General features: G+C 37.9%; 2 protein-coding genes across 2 annotated transcripts; one reads left to right on the top strand and one right to left on the bottom strand.

The window, feature by feature from the left end:
- Positions 1–16,204: 16,204 nt before the first annotated feature.
- LOC110721160 (DNA damage-inducible protein 1-like) lies at positions 16,205–16,825 on the top strand (the record flags this gene model as incomplete). Its single annotated transcript, XM_021900289.1, has 1 exon — positions 16,205–16,825. A coding segment is annotated over one exon (621 nt), but the record flags the coding sequence as incomplete, so codon positions are not given.
- A 5,360-nt stretch (positions 16,826–22,185) lies between these two features.
- LOC110721153 lies at positions 22,186–25,271 on the bottom strand. The gene is made up of 2 exons (XM_021900285.1): positions 25,066–25,271; positions 22,186–22,582 (listed from the first exon to the last, which is right to left on the bottom strand). Exons 1-2 carry the CDS (start codon positions 25,269–25,271, stop codon positions 22,186–22,188), a joined length of 603 nt encoding a protein of 200 aa, XP_021755977.1.
- Between the last annotated feature and the right edge of the window lie 219 nt (positions 25,272–25,490).

The raw sequence follows: 25,490 nt of genomic DNA, 5'->3' as shown, positions 1-25,490 counted from the left end.
TTTTTTTTTTTTTTTTTTTTTTAGAAGTTCACTTTCTTTTCTTTCATATTTCTCATTTTTTTCCTTGAACTTCTTTTTTCCATCACACTTTTATTTTTCAAAAATATACAACTTTCAAATTCATAAAAACAAAAATATGATCAAGAACAAATTACTTCTCAAAACCCACCTAAATTGTGCAAATAAAGTGCACACCACAAACTCCCTCACCTCACTCACTAATAGCTCCCCCAAGCCAAGCTTGGGACTAGTAACCAGTGGGGCAATTTAGGCTTGAAATGCGGCTATGAACAATAAAAGGGCACAAGCAACAACATGGGTGACAAGAAGGGAACAAATGTATCTAAATATCTCTGAAGGCTACCTAAGGAATGAACGCCTTCGTCCTCCTCATGTGCATATTATAAAGTCATGAAACACTACTCATAGTTGCAAATCAATACTCAAATTCATTGACATACCAAGAATTATGGAACTATCACACATTTCCTAACCAAATCAACTAGTCAGGCACTATATTCACAAGTAGTTGGACAAAATTGACGCAAGTTAAGGAATCCACACAATTAGACTTCAAATCATGACCAACAAATCCACAATGTTCATCATCAAATACCAAGAATCAAAACAATTTTCTCAAGTATGGGGCACAGGGAAGCATGATTTACAATTCATTGGAATGTATTTTTTGATCGGGCGAAATTTGCTCGACTTTCCAGCTCTCCTTGCGCGCCCGATCGGGCAGCCACGCCCGATCGGGCGAATTTTAGGCTGGAATTTGCCATGCTTGCGCGCCCGATCGGGCCCGTTCCCAGTCAGCGTTCCTTAGCTTTTTCTTCGTCTTCAAATTTTCTTCTAAGTCTTTCTACCTCTTAAACATATACCTGTACAAAAACACTTATAAACGGTAAAATTTCACTCTCCTCGCCTCTCTAAAATAAAATAAAAATAAATAAAAAGAAAAACTAGCCTAGAAAGCAAGAAATACGGGTTGCCTCCCGCAAAGAGCTGGTTTATCTAGGTCCCGCACGACCCTCTTATCACCTTGATGCTCAGGTTGGAAGTGGAGTTAGGAAGGTTTCCTCCACATCTCTACTAGTAGCGCCCTCATGATACACCTTCAGTCGTTGGTCATTTACCTTAAACTCTTCACCCTTGTCATTGACCAACTCTACCGAGCCAAATTTGTTTACCCTTGTGACAGTGAAGGGACCGGACCACCTAGACTTCAACTTTCCTGGGAAAATCATTAATCTAGAATTGAAGAGAAGAACCTTATCACCTGGTGCAAACTCTCTTGGTAAGATCCTCTTGTCATGCCACTTCTTGGTCTTCTCCTTGTAGATTCGCGCACTATCATACGCTGACAATCTAAACTCATCTAACTCATTGAGTTGGAGGAGTCTTTTCTTACCCGCGACCTTAGAGTCCAAATTAAGCTCCTTGATCGCCCAAAAAGCTTTGTACTCCAATTCCACGGGGCAACCAGAATTTTATTATTCTTATTTTCTCTCATCTATGTTATTAACCTAAACACTAGCCTACCCTTTTCACTTCAAAATTCCTTCTTCAAGCACTCAAAGGAGTCCATATTTTACTCGAGGTTATGCCCTTAAGCCAAGGCGTGAAAGGTAGAATCGTTTGAGGGTTTGGCCCCAAAATCAACCTTATTTTATTTAATTTAATTTAGTTATTGTTTTATTATTTCCTTGAAGTTACTAACTCGTTTATTATTTTGTAGTTGCAAGCAAACAAATTCAAAGTAAGGATCGTGCTCTTTTATTATTATTATTATTATTTTCTAACAATCTTATGTTGTTGGAATTGTGATTAATTGGTTTTAATATTAATGTTTATTCTATTATTTATTGATCAAAATATTGCATGTTAAAGGGAATATGTAATTGAAAATCACGCCTAATAAGATGATTTGGACAACCGGTTTAGGTTCCTTTTTAATCTTGTTGTTAATTCAAGTGATCACCATATTCAGAATTATGTGTGCATTAATATTGAACCAATTTAGTTAAATAATAGTTTGGAGCGAATTGAATTATTATTTGTATGCCTTTGAGATCACAGGAATGTTTTTCAATATAAGAATCGAGTAGAGGCTAATACGGGCGAATGTGACTCCATGACTCACTTCGTACCATCATCCCCGATCCTCCTTTCGTGGTTCCGAACCATATGGAGTTAGTAATCTCATGGATTATGAATGGGGTGTAACCTTCACGGGTCAATCGTTGGTGCCTTCGTTGTCCCTTATCGTGGTTGCCTTTTTATGATCCGTGAACGGTTTACAAGTTCCTTAAAAACTTGTTGGCGGCTCCCTACTTTATTTGTCCCTAATTGTATTATGTCCATTCCCACTTCCTATTAGTGCCGAGCATATTCACATATGCTTTTAACGTAGGCGCACTTCGAGCGACGCCTACAATCGGAATTTGAAAAAATCCCGAATACCCATCCAAATAGAAAAAGAATTTATGATTGGCTAACCTCTCAAGCATTTGATCAATAAAGGGAAGAGGGAAGTGATCCTTTTTAGTGGCGATATTTAATCTACGATAGTCTATGCACATACGCCACCCTGTTACAGTTCTAGTGGGAATTAATTTGTTCTTTTCATTTGTTATCACAGTCATCCCACCCTTCTTTGGCACTACCTGCACAGGACTTACCCACTTAGAGTCAGAAATAGGATAGATAATACCTGCATCAAGTAATTTCATCACCTCCTTCTTGACTACTTCCTGCATGTTGGGATTTAATCTTCGTTGGGGTTGAATGCAGGGCTTGTAATTTTCCTCTAGATGTATCTTGTGCATACAAAAGTCAGGGCTAATACCCTTGATATCATCAATATTGTACCCTATAGCCTTCTTATGGGTTTTGAGAACCCTTAGAAGTTGGGAAGATTGTAGGTCAGTAAGTGCAGTACTGATGATCACGGGGTGTAGTTCCTGTTCATCCAGAAAAACGTATTTTAAATGAGAAGGGAGAGGTTTTAGCTCAAGTTTCTTTACCTCTGCAGGTTTTGATTCCTGAACTAAATTTACTACCTTCATTGATTCCTTGGGGCTTAATTCTTTTAAGGAAAGAGCCTTTTCAATATCATGTACCTCAATACCCCAAACGCTTGCATTGTCGCTAGATAAATTCCCGCAGAGTACTTCCTCTTAGGGATCCTTCGCAAGAACCTGTGGCAAGCTATCATCACAAATATCATCCATTATATCAATTATATCGATGTAGCAACAATTTTCCTCTAGCATAGGCCCTTTCAAAACCTTCCCTAAATTGAAAGTAACGTTATCGTCACCTACAGAAAGGGTTAGTTTACCATTTTTAACATCAATAATCGCTCCTGCAGTATGGAGGAAGGGCCTACCTAATATAATGGGTATTTGTGTGTCCTCTGCCATGTCTAAAACAACAAAATCAACAGGAATAAAAAATTTACCAAATCTGACAGGTACGTCCTCTAAAATACCTAAGGGGTATTTTACCGAACGATCTGCCATTTGCAAAGTTATATTATTAACTTTTAATTCCCCCATATTAAGTTTAGCGCAGAAAGAAGATGGCATGACACTGACACTAGCACCCAAATCACACAAAGCTTTATCAATAAAAACATTCCCAATATGACAAGGGATAGAAAAACTACCGGGATCCTTTAATTTAGGAGGGGATTTGTTTTGCAATAAAGCGCTACACTCCTCTGTGAAAGCTACAGTTTCTACTTCATTAAAGGCCCTTTTCCTAGTCAGAATGTCTTTCATAAATTTAGCATAAGCAGGAACTTGAGTGATTAAGTCAGTAAAAGGAACTGTTACCTGCAGGTTTTTCACGACTTCTAAAAACTTACCGAATTGTTTATCAAGCTTACTCTTTAGATGTCTATTAGGGAATGGAAGCTTGATAATTGGGCTCTGCACATCTCCTCCCTTATACTGCGATTTACCCTGCACAGAAACATTAGTAGGGTTAGTATCTATTTGTAGCCCTGCAGGACTAGCAGGATTACCGTTTAGTATAGAGGAATCTAGATCAGGAACTGGTCTATCTTCCTTTGGCATAAGAGGTCCATCATAATGCGAACCACTCCTTAGAGTGATTGCATTGGCATGATCTGTAGGATGGATAGGTTGTGATGGTAGAGCACCCTGCTGACGGGATTGTAGGGTAGATGAAAGTTGTGCAATTTGATTGTCCATGATTTTATTATGGGCTAGGATAGAATCAATTTGCGCATCCCTACTCTCCATATGCGTTTGCATGTTGGCAAGCATTGCTCTAATTTCTGTCATGGCAGGGTCGGAAGATGATGAGGGTGATGCTTGGTTTTTCTGGCTAGCATTAGGATGATAATATTTTTGCTGTGGTGGGGTTTGCTGTTGTGGTTGTTGTGGAGATGGAGGATTTTGTACATTGGTGCTCCGGTACAAAAGATAAGGATGATTTTTATAACCGGCATTGCAGGAATTGGAATAGGGGTTATTCTGCCTATAGGTTTGAAAGGCATTAACATGTTCCATAGAGCTCCTACAATATTGCTCCCAATGACCTACAATTCCACAATTTTCACAAAAAGCTTCATGGTTAGCAACAGCAAAAACATTAGCTACAGAGTTAGGAGCAGCAGTAAGATTATCTAATTTTTGACAAATAGATGTTAATTGAGCTTGCAAAAAGGATACGGAATCGACACTATGTTTTCCTTTATTTGCAAACCCTCTCGGATTCCCATATTGGGAATTGTGTATTGTCATGTCTTCGATAACGTGTCCTGCATCATCCACATTTAAATTCATAAACCTCCCACTAGTTGCCGAATCTAGCACTGATCTAGAAGAATTTCCAAGTCCATTATAGAATGCTTGGATCAATTGCCATTGTGCTAGATTGTGGTGGGGGCATTCTCTCTGTAGATCCTTGAACCTCTCCCAAGCCTCATATAACATTTCGTCGGCCTCTTGAGCGAAGTTCTGAATAGCACTCCTTAGCACCGCTGTTCTCTCTACAGGATAATATTTAATATAGAAATTCAAAGCAAGAGTTTCCCAGTCAGTAATACCAAGTGCAGTTCTATTCAAACCATTAAACCATAATTTTTCTTTGCCACATAATGAAAAGGGAAAAAGAATCTCCCTGATTTGGTCTTGCGTGACCCCGCCTTGTCTAATGGTATTACAATATTGGCAGAAATCTGCGATGTGAAGATTAGGATCTTCACCCTTAGCTCTGCTGAACTGCTTCCTCTCTATCATAGTGATAAATTGGGGCTTGATCTCAAATTGAACTCCATCTAGAGCCGGAGTGGGAGTAAGGTGCGGGAAATCTGTGAGCTTTGGTTGCGAGTAGTCACTGAGTTTCTTCTGGGCCGTCATCTCTGATTCTGAATCTGAAGGAATATCTGTGTCACTAGAATCAGAGGGAGTATCTCTTCGACCGTTGTCCTCCTCAGAACCCGCAAGAATTTGTCTATAGAGTTTCCTTTGCCTATGAAAAGAACGCTCGATCTCAGGGTCGAAAGGGATGTAACCTAATCTGGAACACCTGGGCATAAACAAAGAACTAAAGACAAATATGAGAATTGCCTCAACGAACTGACGTTCTTTGAGGCAAAAAGGGGATAATCTAGGCTACAAAAAGTAATCAGAAAACAAAAATAAAACCGTTTCCCCGGCAACGACACCAAATTTTGACAGGGTAAAGTCGTATCCCCTAATCAAAAGTAATTTCTAAGTACTCTAACTAAAGTAGATAGGGAAGTAGGGTCGAACTCCACAGGGAAATAGATCTTTTCACTCCTAATTAATTATTATAGTCTAAATTATCTAAGTAACCAATATTTTTGGGAATAAATTATATACTACGAAGAATAAGTTTAGGGAGGAAAGAAATAATAATAAGGAAGCCTAGAGTCACAGGTTCACCAACAATTAATATTCCAGGATAGAACGAAGTAATTAATAATTAACAATGCACAAATAACATGATTAACAGGCTCTCGCAATTTACTAATCAACATAAATCCAACAAGCTCTCGCAATTTACTAGATCTAAGTTCCTATTGAAAATATCCTTTAATATTAAATTAACATCTGCTCGATTCATCAATTCAATATTGCTAAACATTCACAATCAAATTACATCTGATCGATTCATAATCTAATTGCAAAGAATTAAAACAATTCAATAAGAAATTATCATGCAATATCAATAATCAATAATAACAAACTATCCCTTCATATTAATTATGGATCCCCATAAACCCTAGAATGAAACTACTCACGCATCATCATAACTAAACTAATCAAATAATCAAATAAAGGCATAATCAAAGAAGCAAGTAAAATAGCTGAAATTAAAAGAGAAGAAATTGTTACCAAAAAGAAATCTGGAATTAATGGAATAATTAAGAACAAAAGTTGAGAGAGAATTTAAGAGAGAGAAAAATACTAAGTATAGAGAGAAAGTCTAAGAAGGAAGATCCTCCAAAAATTCCGTACAAAATCGTACTTAAAACGTTTTCTAAAAAAAGAATTATAACTAAACTTAGCATGCACAACACTATGGTCTTGCCGTGCCCGATCGGGCTAGAGGTTGCCCGATCGGGTCTTTACTCCCCTTTGAGGCTTGGACTTCGATTGGGCTAGATTTCTCGGTCCAATCCGAATTTCCTCTCGGGTCTTGAATACTTGGTCCAAATGCCTCGGGATCCTAATTACCGAGCCCTTAATCACCGGCTCTCACCGATCCTGGGCTCCAAAAGTGGTCGTGTCCTTCTAGCTTCCTTAGTTGATCCATAAAGCCCGGGAAAATGCTCCAAGAGTGCAATTTCCTGTAAAATACAACTAAAACTACAAAAACACTATAAAACATAAATTAGTAATAAAAGTGGCCCAAAAGAGACAAAAACACTACTAATAACGACCAAGGGACGGGGGTAAAACACTATATAAAATGGACATAACACGTATACAGCTTCAAAGGTACTCAGAGGCAGAAACTTCAAGTATTGCTTGTACTTATGAGTCAGATTGGCAATGAACAAGCGAACCATCTCTTTTTCCTTGGGGGATCCACCAAGAGCGCGGCTGTTTCCCTCCACCTGCTTAAGTAAGTGGTGAAGCCTTCATTCTCTTTCTGTTTGAGAATGGAGAGTTCACGTTCAGAAGTCTTGGCCTGAATGTTACGCTTGTAACGATTCATAAAGCTTTCAGCAACATTCTCCCAGGTCGCGACATGTTTGGATTCCAAAGAGTAGAACCACTGTTGATAGGCATGCTCCAAGGAAAGAGGGAACACTGTAGGGAAGAGTGTTACATCTACTCCCTTAAGAGCCATTGACAGGGTAAAGTCGTATCCCCTAATCAAAAGTAAATACCTAAATCCTCTAACTAAAGTAGATAGGGAAGTAGGGTCGAACTCCACAGGGAAACAAGTCTTTTTACTCCTAATTAATTATTATAATCTAAATTATCTAAGTAACCATATTTTTGGGAATAAATTCTATACTACGAAGAATAAGTTAAGGGAGAAAAGAAACAATAATAAAGAAAGCCTAGGGTCACAGGTTCATCAATAATTAATATTCCGGGATAAAACATAATAATTAATAATTAACAATGCATAGGTAACATGATTAACAGGCTCTCGCAATTTATTAACCAACATGGATCTAACAGGCTCTCGCAATTTACTAGATCTAAGTTCCTATTAAAAATAGCCTTTAATATTAAATCAACATCTGCTCGATTCATCAATTCAACATTGCTAAACATTCACAATCAAATTACATCTGCTCGATTCATAATCTAATTGCAAAGAATTAAAACAATTCAATAGGAAATTATCATGCAATATCAACAATCAATAATTACAAACTATCCCTTCATATTAATTATGGATCCCCATAAACCCTAGAATTAAACTACTCACTAATCATCATAATTAAACCAAGCAAATAAATAAATAAGAACATGATCAAGAAAGCAATTAAAAATAACTGAAATTAAAAAAAGGGAAGAAATTGTACCAAACTAAATCTGGAATTAATGTAGGAATTAAGAACAAGAGTTAGAGAGAATTTAAGAGAGAGAAAAATACTAAGTAGAGAGAGAAAGTCTCAGAGAAAGAAGATCCGTAATTAATCCATACAAAACGAATATATACATCTCCTAAAACAAGAATTAACTAAACTTAATCAGGTTCTAGAAAAACACGCGCCCGATCGGGCCCGCCTTTTTCTCATTGCCCAGCCTAAAGTGCCGCGCCTGATCAAGCCTACGCTCACCCGATCGGGCACGCCTTTACTTGATAGCTGGCATGCGCGCAGCTCGCCCGATCGGGCGTATGCTTGCCCGATCGGGCCCGGCTTCATCTTCATGGTTTGGACTTCGATTGGGCTAGATTTCTCGGCCCAATCCATATTTCCTCTCGGGTCTCGAATACATGGTCCAATTAAACGAACCCTTAATCACCGGCTCGATGGCTCTAGCCGGCCTTGGGCTCCAAGAATGGTCGTGTTCCTCCAATGCTCGTAGTCGCTTCATAAAATCCCGGGAAAATGCTCCAAAGGTGCGATTCCCTGCAAAACTTAACCAGAACTACGAAAACACTAGAAAACACATATTAGTAATAAAAGTGGCCCTAAAGGGCCAAAAACACTACTAATTATGACCAAGGGACGGGGGTAAAACATTATATAAAATAGACACAGCCATGGTTGCAGAAAAAGCCTTCAAATGGAAAAGCGGATTATTTGTAGGTTTGAATTTGGGAATGTCAGCAGTGGAAAACTTTTCAGGAAGCTTGTCCCTTATGGACGAAGAGGTGACGGGTTATTCCACATAAGTGAATTCTTCAGAAATCTTACTCATCTGTTCCTTAATCTTGTCCATTGCAGCGGTAGTGACATTGTTTTGATTGTCTTGCTCTACCGTGTTGACTCTAGTGGTGAGTGTCTGCATCATGTTAGACAACATTTTAATTGTCTTGTTAATGTTCTCGATGTCTTCCTTAGTAGCCATTGGTTGAAAGTAGACTGGAGATGGATCTTGTCGAGATGATTGTGGTGCTTTCCTTGTACGCCTCTTTGGTATAAGAGGTTGTTGAGGTATTGACTCGAACCGTAACAATCTACCCCTACTTCTTGACCAAGTGCTATGATACCGAAACAACCACACCTTTAATGACCGAAATTAACCTTAACCCATCCGGAAAAATAAATAAATAAAATAAAATTGAATTTATTTTTAAAATCTATAACTTTGAAATTCTATTTATTTATTTTTTTTATTTTTAAAAAAATAAAAATATGGGAGGATACTATCTGACTTACTCCGAAAAAAAAAGACACAAAAAAAGACTGCCCTAGAATACGGTCAAAAAGTGGTACACGAATAAAGAAAAAAGTGTGTGAACACGATATGTGAGTGATTAAGTGAGGTTATGGACACGTGTTTTACCGTAAAGCTAGACATGACACCAAATTGGACATATAAGCTACATACGTACGCACAAAAACCGAAAAAGGACTAGCGGGACACGTTTCCTGGGCACCGTGTCACGGTGCAGACTGTCGTGGCACGGTGCAGTCTACCGTCAGACGGTAGAAAGCCCCGTGTCACGGCGCTGTTCACCGTGACGCGGCAGAACATGCCGTGACACGTTGCGCAGTTCCAGGTCTGTTTTGTGATTTTTTCAGATTTTAATCGATTTTAGGTCCGTACTAATTACTATGTGGAAATAAAAACCCTCGGTCATGGGTTAAACAAAAGAGTAAACACATGAAGGTTAGCACCAAACAACCATGTAGCATTTAGGCACGATGATGTAAAAAAAAAGTTCGCAACCTAGAGTCAAGATCTATGTTCAACTATTGGTCAAGCTTTGGGTGTCAAAAGGGTACCATGATTAAGAGTTTGGACGCGTTAGCAAGGCAGCCTCCCTTGAGGGTGTATGCCAAGGGCGGCTCCGCGAGTTCATGATGAAATCGAACTCGACTCCATGGTTTGGGTGGATTTAATAACTCGGATGAACCCTTATTGCCATGAGCGTTTTTGGGTTGATAGAGCTTAAATCCCCCGGGGCTAAGACGCATGTAGAACACATACGTTTTTTTAGAAAAATCGAAGGAAGTTGACTGTGAGAAGAGAAAATAAGCCACCGGACTGATTTTAAGACTGCCGTGACACGGCAAAAATTCCCGTGCCACGGTACGACACACCGTCAGACGATGCACTGTACCGTGACACGACAGATTTTGTCGTGGCATGGCAGTCAGAAAATTTGACTGGTGCCCTGTTTTCCTTCGTACGCAATCAAGTTATTCAATTTTTCCTACGGGACAGACCTAAATGCGACGTTAAAACGTCTATGCATATGCAAAAATGCCAAATTAATCACAGGAATATTTTTTCAAGAATCTTTCAAGTCTCATCAACTCATCTTAATTAAATACCGACCACTCAAATCGATAAATAACCAAGAATCCTCCCCAGTGGAGTCGCCAAATTGTAGGCTTCGCTCGAAGTGCGCTTACGTTAAGCATGTGTGAATATGATTGGCACTCATAGGAAGTGGGAATTGACAAAATACGATTAGGGACAAATAAAGTAGGGAGCCGCCAACAAGTTTTTAAGGAACTTGTAAACCGTTCCCGGATCATAAAAAGGCAACCACGATAAGGGACAGTGATAGGCAACAACGATTGACCCGTGAAGGTTACACCCCATTCATAATCCATGAGATTACTAACTCCATATGGTTCGGAACCTCGAAAGGAGGATCGGGGATGATGGTACCAAGTGAGTCATGGAGTCACATTTGCCTGTATTGGCCTTTACTCGATTCTTATAATGAAAAATGATTCCTGCAATCTCAAAGGCATGCAAACAAAAATTCAATTTGCTCCAATCTATTATTAAGCTAAATTGGTTGAATATTAATGCAACATATAATTGTAAATTAAATAATTGACACAAATATAATATTATTAGAATATGAATTAAAATTATAATATTTAGTGGTAGTAAAAACATACATCTACACACTAATATAAGAAAGGTAAATATATAATATGGAGTTATCGTTTTAAATCCATCTTAAATGAGAAAATACAAATCATATACATATCATATTAAAATGTAGCAATTTAAAATCGCTTTGCTAAATTAGCCATTGCAAAACTGACCAAAATAGATGGCATATATCCAAAATAACTTCAAGTATTATAAGTGTAACATGTAAAATCCAATGTTCTCACCAAACGAGCTACGTTCACAAATCAACACGTACAATGGCTGCAAAATCAAAGGATAAGACGAAGACAATTTAATAAACAATGTATTAGAAACCAAAAAACTGCTCAAATTTATATATGTACGAAAGAAATGATGATAAATTTAAGTTTATCTAGAACATGACATTTTAAATGATATTAGTTAGTCGCAGCACATCATATGATATGATATTCTTGACACTTGTTCTAAGAGAAGTAGCTGGTGGTCGAGTTGTATAGACAGTAACATTATCAAATCTTTTGGCACGAGAAAGACCAACACATAGTTGACCATGAGAAAAGCATGGTTGTGGAAGGTATATTAATACTCGACTCAGTGTCTGCCCTTGAGACTTGTTTATTGTCATAGCAAAGCTTAATTACAGTGGAAATTGCTTTTGTTCAAACTGAAAAGGATACATAGAAGAAGCTGAAGACCTTAAGTTCACTCGAGATACAATATAGAATGTGCCTTTATAATGCCCTAATGCTATTTTGCGAATACTAGGATTAGAAAGGAACCGTCTACAAATAAGGCGAGTCCCATTACACATGCCTTTAGAGGGTGTTAAATTGCATAATAAAATAACAGGCCTGCCTATCTCCAGTATAAGTTGGTGAAGACTCATTCTTCCCAGGCAAAGTGTATTTAAAAATTCAGAAGGGTATAGTGTGCAGAAATATCGTCAAGTAGTATTGAGTCATAACTTGCATACATAGTAGATATGCCAGGAAACAACCCAATCATGTACTCATTTATGGCATCAACATCCTCATTCATAGCTGTGAGAATTGCTCCTTCATTAAATATGTTGCTATCAAACCCTAGCACACAAATTTCAGGGAAAATTGTTGCAGCCAACATAGAATTAGGATCATCATCTGGAGCATAATACTTAATAATATGCTATGGCAGTCGAACTTAAGCATTTTCAATTGATTGTAACTGTCCATTTCCTAGAGCAAGTAGGAAAGCTAAATATGGTAGGTCTACTTTAGCTCAGATATTTTCCGTTAATCAAAATTTGGTGAAAAGAGGCCAAATGTAGGAACTAACTACACTTACACCGACAACCTCTTTTTGTGTCAGCGAGGCAAAATAGGCAACACTTGCTTAAATCTCCTCCAAAAACAATCACCTTTCCACTAAAAGGCTGGTTAGGATGACAAAGATCTCCCAGCAATAGATCTAAAGATTCAATATTTTCTCTACGTGTCATAGAAGCTTCATCCCAGATGATAAGAACAACTTCTCTTATTAATTAGACCAACTAAGCTTCCTTGTTTAGGAACATCACAAGCAAGTGATGTTTCTAAATCCAATGGTATCTTAAATCTTGAAAGTGTTGTTCTTCAAGAGAGGATATTAGAAAGTGCAAGACTTTATGTTGTTGTAGGCAAAACTATTTTCCCTGTCAAACGCACCACAGCATACAAAGCATTGTATAATAAAGTTTTCCCAATTCCACTTGGTTCATCTACAAAAAAACATTGATATACGTGTTTTATACAATGGTTTTCCCCGGTTTTACTTAGTAATTTTATATGGTTTTGAGCTCTACGGAGCCATTTCTTGCTAACAATCTCTTCTTTAGTGTATTCGATTGTTTTAGTAAGCTTTTCAGGAATATGAAGCGTTTCTAGGCAATTGGACGTGTTTTTAGTAGATTCGGAAGAGTTGATAGCCAAGAACTGCAATTTATGTGGAGTGCCCGACCGGGCATGGCTTGCCCGGGCAGACCGGGCAATGAAGAGTTCACAGGAAGAAGCCCAATTCTGAACGGTGCAACGCGCGCCCGATCGGGCAGGCTTCGCCCGGTCAGACCGGGCGATGAAGAAGTCAAGTTATGAAGATGCAATTCTGGAAACGTGTTACGCGCGCCCGACCGGGCGAGGTTCGCCCGGTCTGACCGGGCAAAGAAGGAAAACTGTCGTATTTTACGCAGCCTTCCTCCGCCCGATCGGGCGAGGTTTGCCCGGTCTGACCGGGCGATGTTCAAGATTGCGCGATTTCAGCTATTTCCGAATTTCTATCTTTTAAGGGTATAAATACCCTTTTGTAATTAACTTTTAAAGAGAGTTTTTCATTAGTTTTTCTCCTTAAGCCCTAGAAAACTCTCAAGAACCCTAGTTTTATTTCCTTTAAGCAATTTCAATCTTTTAATCCCAGATTAATCAATTGTTCATCAACAATTTGAGTTCTTTCAATTGGAGTAATTGGTATTTATCTTACTTCACTCTTTTCTGATATTCACTGTTCTCTAAATATGTTTTCTTTACTGTTTCTTGTTTTTGAACTTGATTTTGATTTTATTATGATGTGTGAGTAGTTTCCTTAATCCGGGATCTTGCTAAGCTCGATTATGATTGATGTATAAAGTAGATCTTTAAATTCCCCAATAATAATCCCAATTGACATGCTTAATTGATTGTGTTTATGCCAATACTAGATTAGGAATAATTAGTATTGTTATCATCCCTTTGTTCTTATTGCAACGGAAGTTGGGTATTAACGGGATTAGGTTATTCCAATTAAGGGTTTGAAGATCATCACGGAAGTAGATGATTGAATAATTAGGAATCTAGGCATGGTGTTTAATGTCCCTTATTCGCTTGATTCCACGGAAGTAGGCTTGATAGTTAATTTGGGAAGCCATTGATAACTTGGAAGAGACCTTTGGTATTATTATTAGGGATTGCTTTTCTTCTTGTCAATTGATTTATATATTGGGGGTAGATTTATTAGTTTATCAATCATAATCGTGGTAATGCTTGATCTTGGATGCTTTAGTTTATTGATTAATATTTCCTCTAGTTAATTGTGTTATTTAATATATTAGTTGATTATTATCATCCATTATTGATTGGTGACGTGCTTAGTGATTAATTGAGTCTGATTAATTGAATGAACCATAGTCTCTTGGGATTCGATCCTTACTTGCCCTACTACACAGTTAGAAGGAATAGTTAGGTTATTTTTGTTAGGTACGCGATAAGCCTATCAAATTTTGGCGCCGTTGCCGGGGACTAACGATTTCATATTGATTTTCCGTGATTCGTTTTTACTAAGCGTTGTTTGTTGCTTCGGCTATTGCCTCCTGTGTTTTTGATGTTCTTTGCCTAGTTCTTTGTTGTATGCAAACACGTCGCTCAGGGTCAGACGACTTAGTGCCTCTCGATTCAGAAATTGAAGCGACTGCAAGAAGACGAAGAAGTAGAAGAAGAGCAGGTAACAGAAATATGGAAGACCAAGCAACAAAGTCTCTTTTGGAGTACGGTATCCCTGACACAACAACCGGACTCCTTTCTAGCATTGTTAGACCACCTATCACCGCTCAGAATTTTGAATTGAAACCGCAGTTTATTCAATTCATATCCAATGATTCATTTGCTGGCACACCTCTTGATTGCCCAGTGAATCATATAGATGGTTTCTTGGAAAAGTGTGACACTATGAAGCTGAATGGTGTTACAGATGATGCTCTTAGACTTCGCCTTTTTCCATTCTCATTACGGGATAGGGCGAAGGAATGGTTAAGAGATGAGGGTTCTGGTTCCTTTGATACATGGGATAAACTAGTAAAAGCTTTTCTGGTCAAGTTCTTGGGACAAGAAAAGACTGCAAGATTAAGGAACGAGCTATCCACTTTCAGGCAATCAGATGAAGAATCCTTATATGACGCATGGAGGAGATTCAAGAGATTACAGAGACAGTGCCCTCATCATGGCATACCTGAATGGATGTTAATCCAAACCTTTTATAACGGTCTAACCCATGAATTCCGGATCTATATCGACGCCGCATCTGGAGGCTCCCTTTTAACTAAAAATCCAACCGAAGCAAAGGAGCTGGTTGAGAAGATGTCAGCCAATGACAACTATCACCCAGGCGGCCGAAATAGTGTCAAGAAAGGAGGTAAATTAGATGTTGATGCTCTAACTCTTTTAACTAGTTCTGTGCAGGCACTTTCAAGCAAGTTCGATAGATTACAAACTGGATCTTCTAATAATGTGCTAGAAACTTGTCAAATGTGTAATACTCAAGGTCACATCGCACCTAATTGCCCACGAAATTCGAATGAGGTATCAATTGAGGAAGCCAATGCCTTCTACAATTCCAACCCTAAAAGACCATACGATCCCCATTCTAATACTTATAATGAAGGTTGGAAGAATCACCCAAATTTCTCATACAAAAACACCCAGGCTCAGCAAAATCCACCTCCGCCCCCACCTCGAAACAACAATTATAATCCACCTGGTTTTCAACCAAGACCACCCCTAGTACAACAACCCATGCAACCTATGCAACCACTCCCTCAAAAATCCAATCTCGAACTAATGATGGAGAACTTCATCAACACCACAAATAATTCCATCCAACAGTTACAAGCCCAGAATAAGCTCATGGAAAATCAAATAAGCCAACTTGCTCATCAAGTCGGCCAATCTTCAAAAACACCAGGTACGTTTCCTGGCCAAACAGAGCAACCACAAAAGGGGCACATGAATGCTGTAATTTTAAGGAGTGGAAAACAGTTGGAAGACCTTCCCGTAAGGGAACCATCAACGATAGATATTGAGGGAATGAGTGAAAAACAGGGGATTTTGCAAAATTCTTCTTCGCCCGGTCAGACCGGGCAATGTCCGCCCGATCGGGCGCGAGAAGCAGTCGACGAAAAACAGGGGACTGTGCGAATTTCTTCTTCGCCCGGTCAGACCGGGCAAGGTCCGCCCGATCGGGCGCAAGAAGAAATTCCAGACAAACAGAAGAACATAAGCAGCTCTTCTTCGCCCGGTCAGACCGGGCAATCACTGCCCGACCGGGCGGGAGATCCAGACAGCCTAATTCCAAGGAATGATGTTCAAGAAAAGCCACGGGAACCGATCCCACCTCTCGCCCCATACATGCCAAGAGTCCCTTTCCCACAGAGGTTAGCCCAGGCTAAGTTAGAGAAAAAGTACGGTAAATTTCTAGACATCCTTAAGAAACTTCACATTAATATACCGTTCTTGGATGCAATTTCTGAAATGCCTTCTTATGCAAAGTTTTTGAAAGACATGCTATCTAACAAGAAGAAGCTTGCAGAGAATGCTACTGTTTCTCTAACTGCAGAATGTAGTGCCATTCTGCAAAACACTCTTCCTAAGAAACTAGGTGATCCAGGCAGCTATTCAATCCCAGTGAAGCTCGGAGATATAGAGATCAATAGAGCGCTATGCGATCTTGGTGCAAGTGTAAGCCTTATGCCGCTCTCCATCTGCGAAAAGCTTCAAATGGGTGAGCTAAAGCCTACAAGGATATCTCTGCAACTTGCAGACAGGTCAGTTAAATTTCCCCTCGGTATACTTGAAGATGTTCCATTGCGAGTTGGTAAATTCTTTATTCCATGTGATTTTGTTGTTATGGAAATGGAAGAAGATGCCCATGTCCCTATTATTCTTGGTAGACCATTCTTAGCTACTGCAGGTGCAATTATTGACATGAAGAATGGGAAAATAACATTTGAAGTAGGGGATGAGAAAATGGAGTATTCATTACTGAATGCTATGGGAAATCCGTCTATGGGTGAAACTATTTGTCAAGTGGATGTCCTCGATGATCTACAACAAGAACAACTTCCCCTAATCAAAAAGGAAGATGCTCTTGAAACGGTGTTGATAGGGAGTATCCATGATGAAGATTGGGAAGTAAGGGAGTACACGAGGCTACTAGAAGACGCAAAAGCTAATCCAATCATCGCTCCAGTCAAGGAAGTCCTTAGTACATCGAGTGTTGGGGAGAGTTCGACGCCTCCCGAGGTAGAGTTGAAACCCCTTCCATCTAATCTTAAATATGCATATCTTGGTCCTAAAAATACATACCCTGTTATTGTTAATGCTGAGCTTAATAACATTGAATTAGAGAAACTTCTCGCTGTTTTAAGAAAATATAGAAATGTTATTGGGTATACCATTGATGATATCAAGGGTATTAATCCCTCTTTTTGTATGCATAAGATCATTCTTGAGGACGATCATGCCTCCTCTAGAGAACCTCAAAGAAGGCTAAATCCAACTATGATGGAGGTAGTCAAGAAAGAGGTTCTCAAATTGCTTGCTGCAGGAATAATCTACCCTATCTCAGATAGTAAGTGGGTTAGTCCTGTACAAGTAGTACCAAAGAAAGGAGGTATGACAGTTGTCAAGAATGACAAAGGCGAGCCTGTTGCCACAAGAACTGTTACAGGGTGGCGGATGTGCATTGATTACAGAAAATTAAATAAAGCCACCCGTAAAGATCATTTCCCCTTGCCTTTCATTGATCAAATGCTCGAACGATTGGCTAACCATTCCTTTTTCTGTTACTTGGATGGATATTCCGGTTTTTTTCAAATCCCCATCCGCCCTTGTGATCAGGAAAAGACTACATTCACATGTCCATATGGCACCTTCGCATATCGCAGAATGCCATTCGGACTGTGTAATGCCCCAGCCACGTTCCAACGGTGTATGATGGCTATTTTCTCAGGTCTCATAGAAAATTCTATGGAAGTTTTTATGGATGATTTTTCTGTTTATGGTTCATCTTTCGATATTTGCCTTGATAATCTAACAAAGGTGCTCCATAGATGCCAGGATGTCAATCTGATATTGAACTGGGAGAAGTGCCATTTTATGGTACAACAGGGAATCGTTTTAGGCCATGTAGTTTCAAACAAAGGGATTGAGGTGGACAAAGCCAAAGTAGAGGTAATAGAGAAACTTCCCCCTCCAAATTCTGTGAAAGAAGGAGAGCAAGTCCTTCTATTCAATTCAAGGTTGAAACTATTTCCAGGGAAACTCAGGTCAAGATGGTCGGGCCCTTTCACAGTCTACAAAGCATATCCTTATGGCACCATTGAATTATGGAACAACACCGGGGGCACCTTCAAAGTCAATGGACAAAGGGTGAAGCACTATCGAGCGGGAGATCCTATTGAAGAAAAGTCAGATATCACATTCTCTTCCTCACCACAAACTCAATGAGGATGAATACGGTCAAGCTAATGACCTTCTAAACAAGCGCTTGCGGGAGGCAACCCGATTCTTTTTGAGGAGCCGTCGAGATTCCTATGCTCTCCTTACGCTGCAATGAGGCCATTGCCGCATTTAGCTTGGGGGAGTTGCTTCGTACATGTGGTACTCTCTCTCTCCTTATCTCTCTTATCTTTCTTGTTTTATTTTAGTGTAGTTATTTTAGTTGTTTTTTTAAAAAAAAAAAAAAAAAAAAAAAAAAAACATACAAAAAATACGATCCAATGAATAATAAATCATGCTTCCCTGTGCCCCATTCATGAAAATTGTTTTAACTCTTGGTATATGATGACGAGTATTGTGGATAGGTTAGCCATGATTTGATGTTTGATTACTTGGATGTCTTAACATGAGTCAATTTTGCCCAACTACTTGTAAATATAGTGCTTGACTAGTTGATTTGGTTAGGAATGTGTGTTAGTTCCTGGTATGTCAATGAAGTTGAGTATTGGTTTATAACTTTGAGTAATGTTTGCATGACTCATTAATATGCACATTGAGGAGGACGAAGGCATTTGTTCCTCTAGGTGGCTTTCAGACGATATTAGATACATTTGTTCCCTTCTTGCTACCCATGTTGTTGCTTGTGCCCTTTTATTGTTTATTTTGCCACATTACAAGCCTATTTAAGCCCCATTGGTTACTAGTCCCAAGCTTGGCTTGGGGGAGCTAATAGTGAGTGAGGTGAGGGAGTTGTAGTGTGCATGTAATCTGCACAATTTTGGGTGGATTTGAGAAGTTTTTATTTGTTCTTATTGTTGTGGATTGAAAAAATTGGAAATTTATTGTGCAAAGAAAAAATTCCAATGTGAGATGAAAAAAAAGGGAAAAGAAAGAGCAAAAGAAAAAATTGTTTCAATGTTCAAGTGTTCTAATTGAAGGCTGCTCAAGAAAAAAAAGGAGAGTTCAAAGTTTGTTTGTTCACTCAAGTTCTATAATTTTATATTTTGTATATATGAGTGAAATTTTAAGTGTTGGAAATTTTTAATATAATTGGATGTTTGGTGAATTTTTGGTAGAGTTGAGTTGTGTTGGAGATGATTTGGTCATTAATTCATTTTGATCTTGGTTTTATTTATTAGGATTTTGGCTCCCTTAAGCATAGCTTTACTCTTACATTTTCCCAAATATTTCCTACCTTTTATCCTAGCCTTACATTACAAGCTTTGAAGACCTTCTGACCTTTGTGCATAGAGTTGTGTGAATGTGAAATTAGTTGTTTTCCAATGCAAAGAATGATTTGATATATTTCGAGTCGACTGCTAGGTTGAGTGCTTGTTTTCTTTAAACACACGAGTGCGTGAGTTTGGGAGGGCATTGTTCACATTTAAAGGAGTTGGATGGAGAGCGATCGAGTATATCTTTTACTCGCCACATAAATGAGAGTTGAGTGTGTGAACACTAGTCTTGAATTCTATATGCTCTTGTGGTTTGCTCTATTTGACTATTGTCAGACAGGATGAGTAGTCAGATGGATTTGATTGGTTGACTTTGATGCATAACTGTCGAGTTTACCTTTAATCGTATTTATTGATTTGAATTGCTTTTGGGGTGAAGTATTGATTTATTTATTCATTGCTTTGCTTAGGGACAAGCAAAGGTTTAGCTTGGGGGAATTTGATATACGTGTTTTATACAATGGTTTTCCCCGGTTTTACTTAGTAATTTTATATGGTTTTGAGCTCTACGGAGCCATTTCTTGCTAACAATCTCTTCTTTAGTGTATTCGATTGTTTTAGTAAGCTTTTCAGGAATATGAAGCGTTTCTAGGCAATTGGACGTGTTTTTAGTAGATTCGGAAGAGTTGATAGCCAAGAACTGCAATTTATGTGGAGTGCCCGACCGGGCATGGCTTGCCCGGGCAGACCGGGCAATGAAGAGTTCACAGGAAGAAGCCCAATTCTGAACGGTGCAACGCGCGCCCGATCGGGCAGGCTTCGCCCGGTCAGACCGGGCGATGAAGAAGTCAAGTTATGAAGATGCAATTCTGGAAACGTGTTACGCGCGCCCGACCGGGCGAGGTTCGCCCGGTCTGACCGGGCAAAGAAGGAAAACTGTCGTATTTTACGCAGCCTTCCTCCGCCCGATCGGGCGAGGTTTGCCCGGTCTGACCGGGCGATGTTCAAGATTGCGCGATTTCAGCTATTTCCGAATTTCTATCTTTTGAGGGTATAAATACCCTTTTGTAATTAACTTTTAAAGAGAGTTTTTCATTAGTTTTTCTCCTTAAGCCCTAGAAAACTCTCAAGAACCCTAGTTTTATTTCCTTTAAGCAATTTCAATCTTTTAATCCCAGATTAATCAATTGTTCATCAACAATTTGAGTTCTTTCAATTGGAGTAATTGGTATTTATCTTACTTCACTCTTTTCTGATATTCACTGTTCTCTAAATATGTTTTCTTTACTGTTTCTTGTTTTTGAACTTGATTTTGATTTTATTATGATGTGTGAGTAGTTTCCTTAATCCGGGATCTTGCTAAGCTCGATTATGATTGATGTATAAAGTAGATCTTTAAATTCCCCAATAATAATCCCAATTGACATGCTTAATTGATTGTGTTTATGCCAATACTAGATTAGGAATAATTAGTATTGTTATCATCCCTTTGTTCTTATTGCAACGGAAGTTGGGTATTAACGGGATTAGGTTATTCCAATTAAGGGTTTGAAGATCATCACGGAAGTAGATGATTGAATAATTAGGAATCTAGGCATGGTGTTTAATGTCCCTTATTCGCTTGATTCCACGGAAGTAGGCTTGATAGTTAATTTGGGAAGCCATTGATAACTTGGAAGAGACCTTTGGTATTATTATTAGGGATTGCTTTTCTTCTTGTCAATTGATTTATATATTGGGGGTAGATTTATTAGTTTATCAATCATAATCGTGGTAATGCTTGATCTTGGATGCTTTAGTTTATTGATTAATATTTCCTCTAGTTAATTGTGTTATTTAATATATTAGTTGATTATTATCATCCATTATTGATTGGTGACGTGCTTAGTGATTAATTGAGTCTGATTAATTGAATGAACCATAGTCTCTTGGGATTCGATCCTTACTTGCCCTACTACACAGTTAGAAGGAATAGTTAGGTTATTTTTGTTAGGTACGCGATAAGCCTATCAAACATCCAGGCTCACCATCTAGGATATGACACATAATGCTGTGAAATGCAGTTACCTGAGGAATAGGTGCTTCTAGAGCATCTGCAACATCTTTTGTGACATGGAACCTATCATCTGTTTCATCAATCAAATGGTCAAATCCAAAATATTCCAATGACCTTCCTATGGCTTCTAAGCTACTCTCTAATTCCTTCACAATAAATTTCATAACTTTAGATGAGCAATTAGGATATTTATGTTTAAATTCTTCACACAATGAACTATAGAAACGCAACCAAAGCGCATTTGGCTTACTTGGCTAGCAAAAGATTAACATGGTTGCAAAGAGTTACTTCATTGCTGAAGACATTTGTGTTGCTGCCTCCTCCAAGAAAGCAGTGGTGGCATTGTCTTCCTGAAACAATCCCTGCTTGATAGCAGCCTCTTGAAAGATTGAGTATAAAAATCCATCAACAGTTTAAGATAATAAAATGACACAAGACTGACAACTTTACTAAGCAACAGGTGCAAAAAGAAATGCTCTCCTTCCGTAGAAACCATAAAAGCCATCCGACCAACATTTTTTTTTGTATCTTCTTTTAACCCAAACCTTATGGCTGCTAACCCGTCTATATTCTGCAATCATTTCAGTATATCGAAGACTTATACCCCTAGGAATGGCTGCATTTATGCTAAAGAATTCTATCAAAGTAATTTTGCTTCTTTACTCATTTTCAACAATTGAATCAAGCCGTTCATGAGACCTTATGTAGATAGTCTGCATATTTGGCAAGTGCACTAGTAACAACATGATAGGAGTCATTTCAAACAAATCAAACCCAAATATTCTCCAAGCTGCTTCACATTGAGAAACCCATCTACCAGCTTGAAAACTCTCCATCTCATCAACACCCTCATTACCTTCCCCAACAACATTAAAAGAAAAATAGTCATGACCCTTGTAAACGTACTTATAGAGGTCTTTCACTACTTGAATAGTAGAACACACTTCAACATTTAAATGGCAGTCAAATAGCAATGATAAGTATGGATTATAAGGAATGACCCATCGCTTATCAAGATTGGAACCACAAATCCTTACATGCTCCCATGTGTTTTTCCTTTTATACAATGGAAAGCCATCAACATTAGTAGTGGTTTCTTCAACATATGACTTAGGGTATGTAGACACCCAAATGTGTCTCCCCAAATCCAAACCCAGTGATGAATAACTTTCATTTCATTTGATTATCGAACAAATCAAAAGTGTGAAAAGTCTAGTGATGAGGATGTTTTTATTAAAATATCTCTTCTTTCTGTTTTTGAAAATATTTCTTTTCTTACCTTATTTTTTAAAAACGTGCATTACAGTTTAGTTTAGTCCATGATAAGGGTTCAATAATGGTGTAGTTTGATAAGGATTGAAAATACCTTTCCAACGATATATTATAAGCTCAATTCCGATGAATAATGAGGAAGTTATGGCCAAAATACTAAACTGGGCCCATTTTGGTTTTTATATGCGGCCGAATGATCTAGAAGAGGGCCTATTATTAATTATCATTCCTAAAGCTATAAGGATTGATAATTATGTTTCAAAGAGTTTGAAATTGAATAAAACTACTCCTTTTTATAATCCTTGTTTTGTACGAAGTGAAATATATTCATATTTTATTTTCGTGCCTCATAATATTTATCCAAATTTTATATGGTTGGTTAGATCTTGAAATTATCTTTCCAATGATATATTATAATATTAAATCCGAGCTATAACGGAAAAGTATGAATTAGATATGAAACTCTATCCAAAACTGACACCCTTCCACTATTTCGGCCATTTCTTTTTATCTACAAAAGATTTTAATCTGATTCAAATTGGGTTGAAAATTAGACTTCAATATCTTTCGAAAGACACATTATATGATTTATTTGGACTTTCGAATAAAAAGATATGTTAAAAACAAAAAATGCGTGAAACTGATTATTAGCACCTGACGACAAGCATTAGCGCCTGACGACAAGGCTTGGCGCCTGGCGCTAACCTTCAATGCCTGGCGCTAATGACCAGCGTTTGGCACTAATCGTGTTTTATTCTCGTTGAAACTCTGATTCGTTTTTTATTCATCTTACTGATTTTCTCTATAAATAGCCTCCTAAAACCTCCGTTTTCAATCATCAATTCTCATCAAATATCATCAACTCTCTTATTCTCTCTAGCTTTTCAGAATTCTTCTCTCTCTTGCTTTGTCTACAAAAATCCGCATTCACAAGATCTAGACACAACTAGCCAAGTTCGAAGTTGCCTTCGCCCTAGACGTTAAAGGTTTAATTTCTGAGGGTTTGGTCCCAAATCTCTCTTTCAATTATTTAATTTAATTGTTTTAATTATTATTTTCCTTGAAGTTACTAACGTGTGTATTTTGTTACTAGAAAGAGATACGAGCCATCCAAGTAAGTGCTTTAATTTATTTATTGATATTATGATATAAAAATCATGCTAGGTTGTTATTATGATTCCTACTGTCATGTTAGAGCGTTTTGATCTTCCTAGTATCATGTTTAGGGTAATAACTCTAATATCAAATATGACAATTATGATTATTATGATGCTTCCTATTCTCTTCCTAATATTTTTGTTGGTATCATGTTAGGGTTAAAGCTTTGATCTTTGATGTTTAGTGACATGATAGGGTTTGTTATTAATATTGTTAGTGTCATGCCTAGGATCTTGTTATTATTATGCTTTATTTTTAACATGATTACTTCAATTATGATTGACATTTTTATAATTATTATGATTATATATAATTTGATTATTATGTTGCTTGATTTTTATTGTTATTTCTTGATCACGCCTTTTATGCATGTTTAAAGAGAATTTGTACTTGTAATCACGCTTAATAAGATAATTGATAATCTTGTTTAGGGTTAATATGATTATAATTCAATTGATCGCCAATAATAGTTTTGTTTGTGCATTAATATTCAACCAACATAGATTAAACAGGTTTAGGGTAAACCTAATGATTGCATGTTAATCAGAAAGCGCACATGAATACAATCGGAATAAATTAGAGGCTTATTATTAAGACAGGTTCAATCTCTTTTAGGTTGGGTTTGTACCTTCATCCCCGAACTACCAGTCATGGTTCCAGACCTATTGGAGTTAACGATCTCTTGGATCGTTAAGGGGTGTAACCTTCACCTCGTGAACGGTTTACAAGTTCCTAAAACTTATTGGCGACTCTTTTGCTCTATCTTCTTTTCCTTTGGACGCCACCATGCTTAAGTGTATGATCACAGTGGGGTTTAAGCTAGGGGTAATGCTTGAAATATTCCCTACAGGGTATTTATATTTACAAACAACATGATCCCCAATTTTCTTTTTCATGCATCCACAATAAGGATTTAAACTACCATAGGGGCCATGCATCATGTGCCTTGGAATAAATTTGCGTAACTGAGGAGACTTAATAGAAGGAATTTCTGCACTAACAAATTTATCATAATCTGAAGGGCCTGTAAGCCATACCCATGCTCTAAAACAATAAGAAAGTGAGCATGTGGTAGGCCTCTTTTTTGGAATTCCACAACATATATATACCATAGATTCCACCTTCCTAAAACCTTTTCTTCCATGGTTTGTTTTTTCAGAGCAATTACCTTGCTTTTGAAAACACGAGTAACAACATCTGGTTGATCAGCTACAGTTTCACTATCACAGAGCTCAGCTGTTATTTCTGGACATTTAACATTGCATGTCATAGTAACAAAGAGACCTGGTTTTCCCAACCGCTGAACAAGCGCCATAGCATTTAAATATCACCTCTTCATATCACGAGGCCCACCAATAAAGGTTGGTGGCAATATAACTTGCCGACTAATATTGTTCGCACTTTTCTCCTTATCTTCGATAGTATCCAAAATTCCTTAATACAAATCTGCTCTTATTTCTTGTTGATTCCTCCTAAAAAAATCAAGCCTTGTGTTTTCAATCTTGACATACATATCAACAATTTATTGATGGAA

Source organism: Chenopodium quinoa, unplaced genomic scaffold (assembly GCF_001683475.1).
Source record: "Chenopodium quinoa cultivar QQ74 unplaced genomic scaffold, ASM168347v1, whole genome shotgun sequence".
NCBI classification, from domain to species: Eukaryota; Viridiplantae; Streptophyta; class Magnoliopsida; order Caryophyllales; family Amaranthaceae; genus Chenopodium; species Chenopodium quinoa.
The sequence above is the reverse complement of the archived record's forward strand: the minus strand, read 5'-3'. Positions and strand labels throughout refer to the sequence as shown.

Excerpts from the sequence above, each read along its gene's own strand:
- LOC110721153 (XM_021900285.1), bottom strand. The coding sequence starts at position 25,271 with ATGGCGCTTGTTCAGCGGTTGGGAAAACCAGGTCTCTTTGTTACTATG. Across the intron at positions 22,583-25,065 it reads TTAGGAAGGTGGAATCTATG|GAAAAACACATGGGAGCATG; the intron begins GTATATATATGT and ends ATTGTATAAAAG.